The sequence below is a fragment of the Mastigoproctus giganteus genome, chromosome 4, assembly GCF_048544385.1.
Source record: "Mastigoproctus giganteus isolate SK-2022 chromosome 4, ASM4854438v1, whole genome shotgun sequence".
Lineage (NCBI taxonomy): Eukaryota > Metazoa > Arthropoda > Arachnida > Uropygi > Thelyphonidae > Mastigoproctus > Mastigoproctus giganteus.
In genome coordinates, this window is record NC_143578.1 from 171,172,666 (window position 1) to 171,190,494 (window position 17,829).

The following is a 17,829-nucleotide window of genomic DNA, read 5'->3' on the forward strand; positions in this document are numbered from 1 at the left end:
GGACAAAGGACCACAGCCTTTTTTAAACCAGTGGTCTAGCAGGTTTAGAGGTTATTGAACTGCTATATTCCCTTGGTTTTTTGGAAGCTAGTGCCTTGGGACTCCTGACAAGATAAGGCCCTGGTAAACGAAATCCTTTTTTTTTTTTTTAATCATATTTTAATGTTTTAATTGTATTCAATCATTTATCTTTTGGCAATTTAGTTCAAAAGTCCAAAAAACTCAAGAAGCATATGCCACAAAACGAACAAGGTTGTCTCAGCAAGCTAAATGTGCTTTTCATGTGATTCCAAAAATTATTTCTTTCTTTCAGTGCAGAACAATGTTATGTGAGTGACTAATTTGTGCATTAGTTATTTATTCCCTTTACTTGCACACTTTTAAAAAGTACAATACATAAAATTCATACAAAATGCAGTTTTCACTTGAACATGGTATATTCTGCAATATAAATTATTAAATTTATTATATATTAGAAACTTTATTTGGAATGCACGTTGTATTGCTGGTACATGCAGTTGTAGAAATTGTGGTACAGAAATGAAAATACCTATAGTATTCAATTTTCACAAGGCAACTGGAATGACCAAATCACAATAGTAAACTTTTTATATAGCAGTAAGTAAATTATGTTAGTTTTGCAAGCTCCTTTAATTTTGTATGAAATTTTAAAAATTGATCATACATTATACTGAATACACTTTTCTTCATATTTTGTAATATGAAGGAAAGTGTTCTGTAATAAAAGGAAGTATTATCCAGCAAATATTATCCAATTAGCTGCATGATATTAGCAGCTAATTGGCCATGACAAAACAATACAGTGCGCAGATCTTATCATAGGCAGTTTCCCATCTTCACTTTTAAAGTGTCTATGTATATGCTAAATCTCATGCTAGAGAAAAAGTCTGTTGTCTCACAAGGATGTAAAAGTCCATCATCTAACATACTTTTGCTTGTAACTGTGTTTAATTTAAATCTCTATGTACTGTATACTCAAAACACAATGAGTTTTGAGCTTCCTTACAAATTATAAATAAATTCTGATTGTTATAATATTGATAAACGTACATATTATATTAAATTATGCCATATCTGTACATTATGGTAGAATGTCTATAATCGGGCTATTTGCAAACAAGAATTGTGACAAAATTGTAACATTTTTAAGGCTTTTTTTTTTTGAAAAACTGCGCCATTTTAGTTTGATGCAAAACTTGTTCTCTGCATAATGCTGATGAAATGGTTCTGCAATTTCAATTATATTAAAGTAAAGTTAAACAATATTCATTTAACCCTGTTTACAATTTGTAGCTTCGTATTTATGCATTTATTTTTTGGTGACCAGCACTTTTTACCTGCTATAAGTAAATGTGCTGTGGGCTTACTCACAGTAGAAAGTCTGCCAGCCATGAAAGTCCACAGTTTGCTAAATTTGGTTATTTATTTTATTTTTTTTGAAAAATTGCATGTAAACAGTTTTACATCATTTTATGTAAAATCACCTAGAGTAAAATTGCCATGAAATACACTTGCAGTCAGTTCTTCATCTATCAGTCTGTGTGAAGTTCATGATGTATCTCTGTACTTGTTTCATTAAATTTTTAATAATTGTTGACAGAGAAGGCAGCCTTTATTAAATTATTAACAAGGGAGGGCAGTGTTTTGGTTCATATTTTTGAACCCAACTTTATTGGCTACACAAGTTAGTTGACATCTATACATTTATTTGCTTTGAAAATCAATCTTTATTGATATTAATTTTTAATGGTTATATTAATTAAATTGCTTTCTGAGGTTTTCTCACATGTTTATTACCACTGTATTCATTACTCTTTTCTTTCTAATTATGTAATAGCTGTTTAATATTTAAGTAAGATAAAAAGGTATCTGAACAGAGCTAGAGAATTTCGTTTTCAAGTTAAGCTTTTATCTGTTGTTCAGTTCAGTTGGCTGATGATATGATACAAGTATGTATACTGCTCAGGTAAATGAAAAACTTCAAAAGCTGGCCTATCTCATGTCCCAAGTTTGTCAAATAAACTGACACCTTACATTCCAAAAGATTATTATTCAGATTGGCATCCTGAATAAAACATCATAATGTTTCTTCCTCGAAGGTGACCATTTTCTTTTTCTTTCTTTTTTTTTTTTTTTTGCATGGATTTCAAGACAACTGAGGGTGTTTCGATTGTTGTGGAAAACATTCCTATGGGTGCCAAAGTGGGAGGAAAAGTTCGGTGTTGATAGTGTGAAGGAGGGGGAATATGAAAACTTTTACATTTGTTCTGAAAAAAGTTTAAAATAACACTTGTAAAAAATATCCTGTGCATTGTTTTGTTTCTGATTATTTATTTATTTTTTTTATCATTATTTTATTTTATTTTTTAAAAATAATAGAATAATGAGAATTAGAGATCATCAACTACAAATTCTTTTTGAGGAGGAACACCAAGTACAAGAACTACAACCCAGATCAGCCAAAGTAGAAACAGATGAGATGGTGATATCCAGAGTGGAAGAAGGTCCTAGCAGAATTTGAGGGAATGGATCTACAAAGACCTACACCATACTGAAGCAGAGACCCAGCAGAATCCTGTGGCAAGTCACAGACCACTTAAATTGGATAATACCGAATTACCTCAACAACAATGAAGTAACACTAGACACCATCTGCATAGGCATTTACTATGCTGCTGTAGCAGCTACCAGGATGAACAGAAGAGAAACCAGAGACCAACAGAAAAACAAAATACAAAGACAAGAAACCAACAGCCTGCCAAAAAACACTACAACAGAAGATAGAAGAGATAAGTGCGAAGATGGGCCAACTGACCCAGTACTAACATGGTAACAGAAGTAAGAAGCTGATCAGAAAAGTAAAGACCATAACAGCACACATGAGACCTATAATCAGTAGATCGAAGAATACCTTGCCACCCTTGAGGGTGTCAATGCATTCTTCGATCTACTGATTATAGGTCTTGCTGAGTTCCAGGAGTTTCTGCTTGAGCAGAAACTCCTGACACTCAGCAAAAGACTTCTTTGTTAGGGAGAATGCCCAGAGGAAAACAGACAACAGGATATTTGATGAAAACCAGAGAATCTTCTACAGGAAAATCAGACAAGAGGAGAAGGAAGGCAACAGATCCCCCAGCCAGAAGGTACTTGAGGAGTTTTGGGGAAACCCCTGAAGCAGCAAAGTTAGCCATAACAGCCTTGCCCCCTGAACAAATGTAGAATGGAAGAAAACCAAGGGTGTACAAGAGATGGGAGATTTGGGAGGAAGTATAGCAGTTGATCAGGAAGTTCCACAACTGCTAGTACAAGAAGTTCAGCTGCACACACAACTGAGCAGATCACCAGGATAATAATAATTGCCCTGACACAATCCCAGAGGGCTGAAGATAAAGACACCACAAACCCAGCGAAGTACCGACCAATTACCTGTCTCACAACAGTGTACAAGATCCTGATGAGCTGCATAACTAAGAAGATATCAGACCACTTGGAGAGCCAGAACATCATGGCCGAACAGCAGAAGGAATATGAGCAAAGGATGCATGGAACAATTGACTATCGATGCTGCAGTTATGGAGCAAGCCTAAAAGAAGCACTGAAATCTATACATGGCCTATATCGACTACTGCAAACCTTAAACTCCATGTCCCATAGCTGGCTGATAGACACTAAAGATCTACAAAGTCAACCTGATAATGACACACTTCCTAGAAGCAACAATGATGAAATCGAGGACTACCATGAAGGTAGAGAACATTGCAACTAGACCCATCAGAAGAGGAATCATCCAGGAAGATACCCTGAGTCCACTATGGTTCTGTCTAGCACTTAACTCACTATCCACCATGCTCAGTAACAGTATGGATATACCTCAAAAGAAAGGCACAAGAACTTGTACATCCTCTCTCACATGATGTACATTTTTGTTTGGTTTTTAGAAGCATTAGCAACTAAGGCTATATTGCTCCGGAATATGCAGTGGTCATTCCCTGACCTTTCCGCATCCTCCGTATTTGGTGGTGATGGGCTCGAACCCTGGTCTAATCAAGAAGTGTGTGCTACGCACTGCTGCTCCTTCCCACCTGGCTACGGAGGTGCCTGTGATGTTCATGGATGACATCAAACTCTGTGCTGCAACTGAGAATCAACTTCCACAGCTACTCCAGATCACCAAAAAGTTCAGCACTGACGCCAGGATGCAGTTTGGCCAGACAAATGCAAGACCCATGGATTCCATCAAGGACATCCAGTTGGATGAAATTATCAGCTTAAGGTAGATAGATCAGCTTAAGGTAAGGAATAGATTGAAGCCATGACATGGGGAGAGACACAAATATCTGGGAATGATGCAGGCTCATCAGTTAGAACATGAGGAAATCAATTTTGAAATCTTCAGTCATATAAAAAAAATATAAATAACATAATGCAAGTCCGAAACTATAAGTTGGGGACTTACTGTATCGAAAAATGTTCAGCAATGTAAAAAGTATGACGATGGATAATAAAACAAAAAAACTTACCACACACTACTCGAGTGTCCAACACGATGCTTCCCTTTATTTTTTGCAATGTCGATTTTAAATCTAATAGCTTCCCTTTATTTTTACAATTTTGCGTATGGTTTGGTTACCAACATTATGATGGTTCATTACAGATTTAATGGATGCACCATTTTCAGACTTGAATAATTTCAAGTTTTTGTTTAATTGAAAGCATAACTCTTACGTTTGCTGATCATTTTTGCGATTTCTAAACAAACAAAAAAAATAAAAATTCTGATATCCCTGACATAAATGACGAAACAAAATTTGTTCTATTGCGGTATGACGAAACAGAACACTCGACGTGACACACTAAAATAAACTAAACATTTTTTTTGTGGAAGGTGTAAAAACAGTAGGGGTTGCAAGATAATAGGCACACTAATCTCCCAATGACGACTTATAGAGCTGCTTTTTGTTGCTTATTTACGACTTGCAAAACATCTGTTTATAATTATTCTAGTTATTACTTGAATTTTATGATTTCTGGTTAATTTTTTTAAATTTGGAGTCTTGAAGTGTCCCGGTTAATCGAGAGTGCTGTAATTGAAATTTAAGGTAGTTTAATATTCAGAAAATATGACCCTTTTTGTTTTAGTTTAGTGACCAAAGTATATATCACAATAAATATGAGATATATTTAGTTTTTCATAATTATATGTGAGTCAAAGCACATTTCTTTTGCATGACACGATCACCACACAACCAATGCTTTTGTAGTCACTCCCACTTCACCTCCCCCCATTGGGTGACTAATAGAGGCCACTTGCTTTTCATCTGTACTGTGTGTATGTTCAAGGTGGACTGATTCGCTTGTTATGGAAGCAGAAAGATATAAAATAACTCGTGGGAAAGCCCCCACCCCTTTGTCTGAAATTGGTTAACTACTTAACCCTGATTGAAGAATTCTCAAGGTTTTCTGATTGCAGATGGGAATCAAATCTAAACTTTTCCAAACAAGTGGTGATGCGTTTAGAAACTAGGTTACCTAAAGATGATTGCATTGTTATTTATCTCTCATTTTTTTTTTTTTTTTTTTATAAATATTCTAAATGACTTTTAAAATTACTTTATAGAGGGCAGTATTCTGAAAGAAGATAAACGTTTTTTAAAAAATACTTTATATGTAGAAATTATAATCTAAAATTAAATATTCTAGGTGATTTCCCCACAATTAACAGTTTATTTTGGGAAATTTAAAGGCAAATTTTCCCAAGCAGAACTGTTAACTGATAATAGAAAATTTGATGGAAATTAGCAAAAGTCTTACCTATATGACTGATCATTTGAGAGGACTTCATGCTTGCACTTAAAGAATTCAAAATAACTAGTATTTTATATTAACATTGGGTTAACCAAGTTTCCCTCTTTTCTTGCAATTGTTTGTTTTGTCTGAAATTTGAAAGTGACAAATTATCTGTTGCTGTTTATTATAAATTTTTACATTATAATTTGGGAGGTTAATAAAACTAAAGTTTCTGTTTATAAAACAAAACATGCGTAGGTATGGTGATAGCCTCAGTTTTGTGCATTACTACAGGCAAACTGAGTTGTTTATGAAAATGCATCTTTCTTCTATTGTGAAGGCGAGTCATTAGTTGCCTTGGTATTGCACCAGCACTTCAAAAAAAAACTGTGCTCCACTGAATAACATGGAAGGTTTTATTTATTATAATTGGTTATTTTATACATTTTGTAATATGTTTAAATTCTGTAGTTTTGTTCAGAATGTAATGAAGATTTAACCATACTTATCGACTGTTTTAAATCAGAGTTAACATTGAAATCTCATTCTTTATAGGATGGGTGCAATGCAAGACGATAGTGGAAACAGTGATGTAAGTATTCTGATCTATAAATATTATATATCATTAGTATTCTTTTACAGAAAAGTAGAAAAGAAAAGCTAGTTTCCTCTATTTTTGGATATCTGATAGGACTTCCTGTTTTTTATGTATGCAGTTCTGTAAGGCCATTCCAATCCTATAAAATTGTAAATGAAAAGCAATAGGTAGAGTTGTATTGAGTCATCATTTAAACTTTTTTTTATAGCGGTGAGAAATGTCAGTGTACTAAACAGCTAATATCTTTTTGTACAAGCAGTATCGATAGTTTATAAGTATATTGTTATGTAATTCATTGAAAGTGAAAGCCAGAAATAGTGATAGGTAGCTGGCAGTGCTAAATGCCAGAATATTCTAAATTATTCTTTGGAAATATGGAGTGTGGTGGTTTTATTCAGTACTTGAAATTAGACAAATCAAGCTTTAATGTTTTTCCTTTTGACACTGTTGCGCATGGAAGACTATTGTACAAAATGGAGCAGAATGGTATTAAGGGTAAGTTGCTACAATGGATAAAAGGGTGGTTGAGTGGGAGAAGACAGAGGGTGGTAATCAATGGGTGATGCTCTTCATGGACTAAGTTTATTAGTGGAGTCCCACAGGGTTCGGTGTTGGGTCCTCTGTTGTTTTGTATATTTATCAATGATATTGATGAAGGTATATCAGGCTTAATGTCGAACTTTGCAGATGATACAAAGGTTGGCAGGGTTGTTAATGACAGTAATGGCAGTGTGCGACTGCAACAGGATCTAGATCATTTGGGCAGATGGGCTAAGAAGTGGCAACTGAAGTTTAACCTTGACAAATGCAAAGTACTGCATATGGGCAGACGTAACCCCAGAGAAACGTACCAACTGTGTGGTACTACACTTAAGGTGCTAGAAAATGAAAAAGACCTGGGAGTAATTGTGCGGTCAGATATGAAGTTTTCTGAGCAATGCAGACAGGCTGCCAGGGTAGGTCATGGGGTTTTGTCAATGATATATAGGAATTTTGCTAGCAGGGAAAAGGAGGTGATTGTCGCTCTGTACAAGGCAATGGTCAGGCCACGCCTTGAGTACTGCATACAGGTCTGGAGGCCTTATTTTAGGAAGGATGTAGATTTGCTTGAACGTGTACAGAGAAGGGCAGCAAGATTGGTTAGGGGGAATGAAGGGATCTTCTTACCAAGAGAGGCTTAAGTTCTGCAAATTGCAGTGGCTGGAGACTAGGCACCTGCGCGGTGATCTGCTTGAGGTGTATAAGGCCTTGAATGGGTTGAGCACGCTGAATTCTGATGGGATCCTTCCACTTGTTTAGATTACGAACCTAAGGGCGCATAAATTCAAATTAAGAAAAGACATATGTAGAATAGATGTGCGGAAATTTGTCCTTGAGGTTGTCACAGACATTCTCTCAGATATGCCAGAACTGTACTTGCTTGCTACCTGGGAGTCTAAAACTCTGATGGAACTGATATTCAGGTGACACTCAAGTCAAGTGGACCCAATTTCGGCGAATTCCGGACGGTCTGTGACAGCCAAATCCTCTGCTTGCACCTTCACAATGATGGGACTGTTAGTAATCCTGGGTATAACCTCCATGCACAGGTGACCACCCAGGTGTGAACCAATGTAAGCAGGGATCGAGGTGTGGCTCCCACACCACATGGAGGAACGCCGCCCCTGTATGTTACCAGGCAGTACTAGATGGTAGATGACTCTCATCAACCAGTAAAATACCACCACTTTGCTTATTGGAGGCTTGAGGTGGTGGAACCCATGTTTTGTCTCTAGAGCTAAGTTCCGGTCAACACGTCCCCATCTCTTCCATCATGCAGTATGATTGATGATTTTTGAGGTTATGATGAACAACGTGGTGAGATCCAATATTCCTTACATTTCGAGGGTACAGCTCTAAAACGGTGTTCGCAGGCCAGCTGCTAGTTAGTACACAGGACCGAACCTATTGGTAACTCTCTGGGAGGCTTACGGATCAGCCGAGCATTCTGGTCTCTTGCCAAAGCTATTGGCCGCAACTTTTGCCCATCTCTGCTCCCACTTCTGTCCAAACCAGATGTTCTGTTGTCACTTCAGCCAAGAATAAAGCTGAATTGCTAGCATCCCATTTTTCTTCCAGCTCATGTATTAATGATTTTGGTAAAACACCTCCCACCATTCCCAACACGCTCCATTCAGTGCCACCTGTGGTCTTCCGTCAAAAAGATAGAAGGATTTTGATGAATCTTGATGCTAAGAAAGCTCCAGGTCCTGATGGTATTTCTCCACGTTCTCAAAACCTGTGCTCCTGAACTTACTCCTATTCTTTGCTGCCTTTTTTCACTTTCTAATTCCAAAGGTTTTTTTCCCTTCTGCTTGGAAATTTGCTCATATCCAGCCAGTTCCTAAAAAGGGTGACAAATCCCTCCCATCCAATTATCGTCCCATTGCAATTACTTCTACTCTTACTAAAGTAATGGAGAAATCAATTAACCGCCAACTCTTATTTAAACTACCTAGAAACCTTCTGTCTGATCAACGATCGCCAGTATGGATTCCGTCATTGTCGATCCACTGGTGATATTCTGGCTTGTGTTACCCATTTATGGACTAATTCAATGGAAAGGTTCGGTGAAACACAAGTAGTTGCTCTTGACATCTCAAAGGCTTTTGATCGTGTTTGGCATAAAGGTCTTCTCAACAAGCTTCCATCTTATGGTTTGCCAACTGTTTTTAGTAATTGGTTATCCAGTTTTCTCTCACTGAGGGTGACGGTAGATGGCTCTCTATCTTCTAACTTCTCTACTAATGCTGGTGTCCCCCAAGGTTCAGTTCTTTCCCCCACTCTTTTCCTCTTGTATATTAACGACCTTCTTCCATTGACTGGAAATCCTATCCATAGTTTTGCCGATGATAGCACATTGCATTCCACTTTCCATTTTGAGAAACCTTGTCCTGCTCAATCAGCTTCAACTTCTCGAAAATCTGCTACCAATTCCTGAAACGATCTTCAGGTAATTCTCCATATTCTCCAGTGGGGCAAAGACAACTTAGTTGATTTCAACCCTTCTAAAACTCAGTCTTGTCTTTTATCTCGCAAAAAGGATTCTTTTGCTCCTATGCTTATCTTTAGTGACACTCCGATTTCTAGGCAAAATGATATATCTGTTTTGGGGATTACCCTGACTTCTAATCTCTCTTGGCACAAGCACATTACAAATATTGCTTCCTCTGCATCTAAAAAACTTGGTTTTTTAGATGCAGAGTCTCTCCACTCGCTTTCTGATAGACGTACTGTTTCTGCTTCATGCCTCTTCTACAGATACTTCCATGGGCACTGTTCTTTTGAATTGGCTTCTATAATTCCCGCTCTCTCTCTCTTTCAAAACAATCCGAACACGTGCCGCCACCAGCCAACATCCATTTACTGTCCAACTTCAAACCCACAGAACCAACTTTTCATCTTTCACATTTATTCATTCATCTGCCGTTTTCTGGAACAACCTTCCTTCATACGTATTTCCTGAAAATTACAGTCTACAGAAGTTCAAGTCCAATGTCAACAAATATCTTCTTTCGTCTTCTCAACCTCCAACCCAAGCACGGTACTAAGTACTATAGGTTCTAATACCTCTCGTGTTTGGGGTTCACATAAAAAAAAAAAAAAAAAAAGCCAGCGGGTGGTTAATTGCTGAAACAAACTTCCATCTGTCGTTGTGGAAGTTGATAGGTTAAATAAATTTAAGGAGGAACTGGACAGGCATTTGGAAGGAATGGTGTGATTTTTTTTTTTTTTTTTTCTGGCTGATGCTGCATAAGCTCATATACTTGTTTTCTTGCATCACATGCCACCACCACTACTACTACTTTATTTCCCATGCATTATTCCCACTGATGACATATTTTACTGGCAGTGAATGAGCATCATGCGTCTTGTGGTTTGGTGAAAGTCAGTCTGTGACCACTGTACAAAAATTTTTAATGAGAATATGGGCGTAAGACCATATTCTCGTTAAACCACTTGAGTGTAAGACCATCATATTCTGGTATGAACGTTTTGTTGCAAGTATGTGTCTGGTGCATCATCAGCCAGGACAAATTCACCCATCTCTTTCAGCTGTGACATGAGTACAAGAAATCTACAAGAGAAGTCCGCTACATGTGCAAGCAGGGAGCTGCTAGTCCCTCGAACAACAGTTTAGCATATCTTACTTACAAGGGTAACAATGAAACAGCGAATTACAGTTATTGCAGGCACTGGCCAATAAAGACAGCTAAATGATTCAATTTCTGCAATAATATTTGTGTGCGAATGGACTTGGAAATTTTCTCAACTATTGTGTTTGGCGGCGATGCAGTGTTTTTTGTAGGTGGAATAGTCAACAGGCATAACATTCGGATCCGGGAAAAACGAAATTCATCTGATGTTAAAAACTAATGTGGCAGTGAAAAAGTCTCTGTTGTGCAAAGAAAGAAAAATTATTTAGGGGCAATTTTTCTTTCTTGAGAAGACTGTAACAAGATTGTTGTAGTTAGATATGCTGTAGCTGTTTCTTGTGCCTCTATTGAAACAGGATGACTATCTGTAGAAAAGGGCTCATCTTCCAACAAGATGGAGTGCCACCTTTATCATTTAGAGGTGAGGGCTTTCCTCAATCAATTCAAGCATTTCCCAATGCTTCGATTGATTGTGCAGTGATATCAGAGACCAGATTTGGTCTCTGATATCATTGCCCTAAGATCTTAACTCCACTGGATTTCTTTCTGTAGGGGGTACATTAAGGATATTAGCATTAGTAGAGGCATATGATGCAAGAAAGCAAGCTTATGCAGCATCAGTCAAAAAAAACACACAAAAAAAAACCCCGCTCCCATTTCACTCCTCCGTTTGTTCCAAATACCTGTCCAGCTCAGCCTTAAATTTATTTAGGCTATCAACTTCCACAACAAAGATGGAAGTCTGTTCCACCAACCAACTACCCGCTGACTAAAGGCAAACTTTTGCACATCTATCCTACATCCGTCTTTCCTCAATTTGAATTTTTTGTCCTCTCAGGTGATTATTCTGAACAAGACGAAGAATCCCATCAGCATTGAACATGCTCAAAGAATTCAAGGCTTTATACACCTCAATCAGATCACCTTGCAACTCTCTCTCTTCTCCTCTTCTACAGACCACCATAGAAGAACTCAGAACCAGAATTTCTGCTGTTACAGATGTGGATGCCAACTCACTCGTGCGGTCAAGCTGCGATACAATGAGATTGTGTTACTCGTCGAAGCCATATTGAACATTTGTAAACTCTAATGCATTAGGGCTTAAAGCTTCAAGCTGCGAAAGAGATTAGACTATGTGTATTTTAGTGCAATTGCATCATTTATACACAGCTAAATATAGATTTGCAATAGCGGCATCGTTTAAGTTACATCTCATATTTTGAATACCTTCACGACGAGTCGCCATGATATTGCACTACTTCGAATAAGTAACATTTCACCCGAAGAAGAAGACTGTTGTTACTTATTCTCAGTGGATACCACCACCCAGGCGGCACCGTTTCAGGACTATTTGGCCCTTCTTCGGTGGATGGGTAGGTACCCAAGTGATGATGGCAAAACAGTTGTGAAGTATATCTTCACAATATGAGAGATGCCTGATGGTGTATGATATAAGTTAAGACTAAGAGTAAAGAGTATATAAGTTAAGATATAAGTTTAGGAGTCTTAACTTATATCATGCTTAACTTATACGATGTCACTATTGCAAATTTGCTAATCTATATTTAGCTGTGTATAAATGATGCAATTGCACTAAAGTACACATTTATGAACTGTAAAAAAAAATTTTTTTTGCACCTTTAGTACAGAGATATGTATGATGCTACACACAAAATATCATGACTCTGCGATATGTGGAAGTAGGTGAGGGTGATTCTTTATTGAACCACCATTGTATATCAAAATGACTTCAAGGTGAAGGCTCACATTTCCCTAATTAGAAATAACTGTATAACTTAGTGAGGGACTTGGGTCTAACAGTATGATTCAAAGCATATTTTATTAGAGCAATACTCTAATAAAATATGCTTTGCATCATATTGTTGATAACTATATCTGTATCCTTTGCTCATTTCAAGTTATACTTTGAATAATGATCTAATAACACACACATGCACGCACACACAGAAATATGTGAGCTGTGCAGGGTTTAAATTTTTTGCCTTTAATGAATTTATTAATTTGAAAACGAAAGTGACTAATAATTTTATGCTTACTTTTTTTTGTAAATTTTTAACAGCATTAACACATTTTTGCTTCATTGAAAATTACATTCATAAAGAAACATTTTTAAATTTTCAAATTTTTCACAAAAAAACAAATTTCATATAAATAATACTAACAAATATTCAAGAAGGTTCTGTTTATCCGTATTTTTTGTTTCTTTATGAATTTGGGCAGGCTGATTTTGACCCAATTTTATTCATACGTGAAAGAAAGAAAAGTAAATATGCAATAATACTCACAGATTTTTTGATAATGTTTAACTTTTATACAGAAAAGAGTATTAATCTTTGCTGTCAGTAAAACCACAAAATAAAAAAATGAAATGCTCCTTGGGTTAATAAAAAAAATTCACTCTTTTAAAACTATACAGCTGAATGTCTTTTATGTTCAGTGTGATCGTGCTAGACCAAAAACCAGAAATAGTAGCCCATCATAGCTTCATCTTGCGTTCCTTGGTACGGTGGAATATTTCTCATGCACTTCACTAACACTGTCCAGATTTGGTCTAAAAAAATTCAGGTGAGAGTGCAGCCAATGGAATTTGATGGGCAGTCTGCCTCCCATTTTTCTGTAATATTCAGTGAACTTGTTGAGTTGACTGGTTCTTTGTAAATTTTACTTTTAATGTTAACCAAGAAAACCATTTATTATAAGGTGAAATGACTATCAGTCATTTCTATATGCTTGAATGTGTCACCTTGAAGTCAAACAATTTTAACAAATTGTTTGACTAGTCCCAGCTTTTTATGGAGTGGTGTAATCAAGACGGTTTCTTGGAACTAGTTGATTGCTTATTATATTGTATTCTGGGCTGCATCTCAGTTCTGGAAGACTTCTCTTCTGATGCCAATCTACTGCCCTGTTGTCACAGAGGCAGAGAAAGCAAGGAACTCCAGCATCTTGAAGTCCACACAGACTTTCCATATATAGTGGTCATACTCGAACTTCTCTAACACATTTCCACAGTCTTTAATTTGAACAGTGTGCAAGAGAATTAATAGGTGAATATTTCCATTGTGAAGCAACACAACTTTTAAACTTTTATTTGAACTGTGTATAAGAAGATGCTACTATTCTGGATTGTGACTAATAACTAATTTTTTTCATAGAAACCAAAATAATAGCACAGGTGTTCTGCAACAGAGTAAAAACATGCATGTGGAAATCTTATAGCTGGGATATAGTTGATATCACATTTTTTGGTGAGATATCCAAGCTCTGCATTGGATTTTGTTAGACCCAAGTCCCTCACTAAGTTATCCAGTTATTTCTAATTAGGGAAATGTGAGCCTTCACCTTGAAGTCAATTTGATATACAATGGTGGTACAATAAAGAATCACCCTCACCTACTTCCACATATCGCAGAGTCATGATATTTTGTATGTAGTATCATACATATCTCTGTACTAAAGGTATAAAATATCATCCCTGCATCTTAATTTGTTTTTCTCTTACAGAGCTGAACGTGTGACGAAGTAGCATCCTGGACAAAGTTGAAGTCACAACTGTAATCTGGTATCTGTTCTTGAAAGGGAAATCTAAAGAAATCCATGAGGAGATGTCTGCTGTATATAAGGATGAAGCCCCATCCTATGGCATTGTGAAGCACTGGCATAGACAGTTTAGGTGTGGTCACACATCGCTAGAATCTGAGCCCATTCAGCCATTGATGACAGCGCGATCAGAAAAGCGGAGTGTTGTTAATCATGGAAGATCGCAAGATATCTGTGTGTGAATTGTCCCAGGAGGTGAAGATTAATGTGGGCTCTGTTGAAACAGTCCTTCGTGACCAACTCCATTTATGGAAATTGAGTGCAAGATGAGAAAGACATAATGATGACTAATTACTTGCCAAAAGGTAGAACAATTACATGTGCCTATTATGCCAACATACTCACAAAATTACGGGAGAAAATCAAAACATGTAGGTGTGGCACTGTCCAAAGGTGTGAGAATGCTTCAAGACAATGCCCCAGTTCACATTTCTGGAATTGCAACAACACAAGTGGCCACTTATAGATATGAAATACTGCCACACAAGCCTACTCACCCAATCTTGCACCATCGGACTTGTTTCCTTCCCTCAAATCATTTCTTCAGGGGATCATTCAGGAAATAAGTGATGACGAGACACTTATTTCTGCAACAGAGTCATGGTTCAGACTAACCTCACAACTAGGCACCTCTGTAGCCAGGTGGGAAGGAGCAGCAGTGCGTAGCACATGCTTTTTGATTAGACCAGGGTTCGAGCCCGTCACCACCAAATACGGAGGATACGGAAAGGTCAGAGAATGACCACCGCATATCCCAGAGCAATATGGCCTTAGTTGCTAATGCTCCTAAAAACCAAATAACAACAACTAACCTCACCACTTCTACAGAAACGGTGTCCGTAGCCTCATGCATCTGGGAAAATGTGTAAATCTGCACAGTGGCTGTGTAGAGAAGGACTAAAACCTGTGCCAAGAATCAACAGGCTAGCACCTCTGCAGCTATATCAGGGCGATTCTTTATTGAACCACCCTCGTATCTACTATATAAAAGTAGCTGTTGTCATGATAGTTATAGGCTCTTAGTCTATATTCAAGGTATAGCAAAAGGCACATATACACTTAGGACTACCATGACATCCTCCCTCTAATGTTGTTCTTTAACTATCACAGCAGAAATGAGATGCCCAAAATTTATCCTGATAACCTATGCACATTCCAAAATTATTTTTATATGCAGTGCAAAACTCGGTGTTTTCAGTGTTATTATGCATCACTTGCTTCAGACCCATATAATACCCAAACACAGACTTGTATAATATTTCCAAACAGAGCATAATGAATTGAGAGGTAAATATACCTTCTCAGCTTGACAGCCATAGCAAACTGAGGGGAAAAAAAAAAAAAAAAAAAAAACTTAATTATATGAATAGCATGGCCATATACAGGTAATCCTCTTGTAACATGGTAGTTAGATTCCTATAAAATGTTATGTTGTGCTAAACCGTGTTATATGGCACTAAGAAAAAGTACAAAAAGGGGGGTTGCATCCCAAAAGCTAACAAAAATATACCATTCTAGATTTCGTGTATTATCTGCCCTCTCTAAAAAATCATTAATCTAGGTTTGTTTGCTTTTGCTTCTGCTTCATAGGTCTTTGTAATTTCAGCATATGGAACTAAGCATTTTTGAAGCTCGCTTTTGAACTTTGGTCTCCTTTCATTCAAGAATCTGCATTCAAAAAATAAGATTCTAATTGCTTGGCTAACTTTATGCCTTCCTATATGCTTTTAAGTGTAAAATTTGGAAGTTTAGAATTTTTATCTGCGCTACCATCCTCTGAATTGACTTGGTTTCACCTCCGATGCCATTTCCACCAAATCTGTTTCGCCAGCCTCTTTTTCTACCAGTAATTCTTGAACGTCTTCAGTAATCATATCTTATATTTTTTTAGGAGCATCAGCAGCAAAGGCCATGTTACTCTGTGTATATTGTCTATAAATTGCATGTGTCCTGAGGTCAATTTTCTGTTTTGCTGGACGAAAAACTCTAGTTTCCGGGAAGAAAAACCATGCTATCCTTGCCTGAGCCTGACAGACTTAGCCACATTGTGAAAAAGACCCATAAAAACTCCTCCTGTCATCAGCAGGATTTGAACTCAGGTCTTTTCCACCCAGTGTGGGGAGGAGTGCAGTTCTATTAACTTGCCACGCTCTTGCTTGGGGCTAATGGCAGTGGGAGATTACAGATTAAAACCACTGCTTATGTACCATTCTGTAAATCCTCGTGCGTTTAAGGGCATCAATAAAGCCACCCACCTATGTATTTCCAATTGAACTAGAGAGCATGAATAACAGTGTCTCTCTTTGAGGATTGGTTTAAATGCTGCTTCATTCCCGAGATTGAAAAATATTGTAAAGACAACGACGTTCCTTTCAAGATTTTGCTTCTATTAGATAATGCTTCTGGACATCCTGTGCATCCAGATGATTTCAGTTCGAACGTGAGAGTCATATTTCTGCTGCCAAACATGACTTCACTAATCTAACCAATGGATCAGGGTGTTATTTCAAATTTAAAAGCATACTATTTACGCACGACATTTGATCAGGCATTGTCTGCAGTAGATGATGAGAAAAGTTTTACGTTAAGGGACTTTTGGAAATCATACAATATTTACCATGCCATCTTAAACATTAATAAGGCCTGGGGAAAATTACTAAAAGTTGTGTAAATGGCGCATGGAAGAAAATATGCCCACAACACGTAAAAGGCTTCGAAGGATTTGAAAAAGACGAATCATATGAAGAGGTTACAGATAAGGTTGCATAGTTACTTCAGTTGGAGGTTGATGCCAAAGACATGGAGAAGTTAATAGAGGAAGAAGAGAAGGAATTATCTAAGGCAGCAATAGCGAAAGAAGAAAATGCTGACAAAGCTCAAGATGAACCAAACGAGCAGCTGAAATGCTTCATCACCAGAGAGATGGCAATAGCATTTCGTGAAGTTGCATTGACAATGGCAAGGTTTGAGAAGATGGAGCCTGACAGCGAACGATTCTTAAAAGTTAACAGAGGGGCGAATGATATGCTTGCTACAAAGAAATCTATGAAGAAAAGAAAAAAGCCACCATCCGGTCATCCATTAATATGGTCTTTCGTAATGTTGAGCAGCTGACCCCTTCTAAATCTCCACAGCCCTCAACCTCTGCCTCTACTTATCAGCTGAAGACGTCGATTCTGGCAACGATACTCGAGAGGTAAAACTGACGTTATGCCTATCTCCTCTCTTTCTTTTGTAATTTTATAATTTCGAAATTTTTTTAAATTGCACGCTTTTTTAATTTTTCCTGCACATGAGATAAAAGATTGAATAAATACAATACAAATTCTATTTACATGTTCGTCAAACATTTTCTCTTTTGATTCAATGAATTCAGCGAGCACAGTTACGAGTGCTGCACAAGCATGGGGGAAAATCTGACTTACGTAGAATTCCGCGGAACGCAACCTTTAAATAAGTCGGGGAGTTGTATATTTATCTTTAAATGATCAGATAAATGAGGCTGCAATAAGAACCATTAGAATGTAACAGAAGTGAAAGTATGGATGGATAGAAGTTGTGGCCTTTAGCTTGGATTAGAGACCTGAAAACTTGACACACCATTTT

At 37.2% G+C, this 17,829-nt stretch overlaps 1 protein-coding gene across 13 annotated transcripts in view; it reads left to right on the forward strand.

Moving 5' to 3' along the window:
* Positions 1 to 17,829, forward strand: part of LOC150087201 (bromodomain-containing protein 2-like) — a 736,023-nt gene that overhangs the window by 20,167 nt on the left and 698,027 nt on the right. For all 13 annotated transcript variants that reach the window (XM_090373020.1, XM_090373014.1, XM_090373018.1 and 10 more), the window contains one exon: positions 6,364 to 6,400. In XM_090373020.1, coding sequence (XP_090229146.1) covers positions 6,365 to 6,400 — 36 coding nt within the window. In that variant the 5' untranslated portion in view covers position 6,364. The remainder of the gene's footprint in view (positions 1 to 6,363; positions 6,401 to 17,829) is intronic.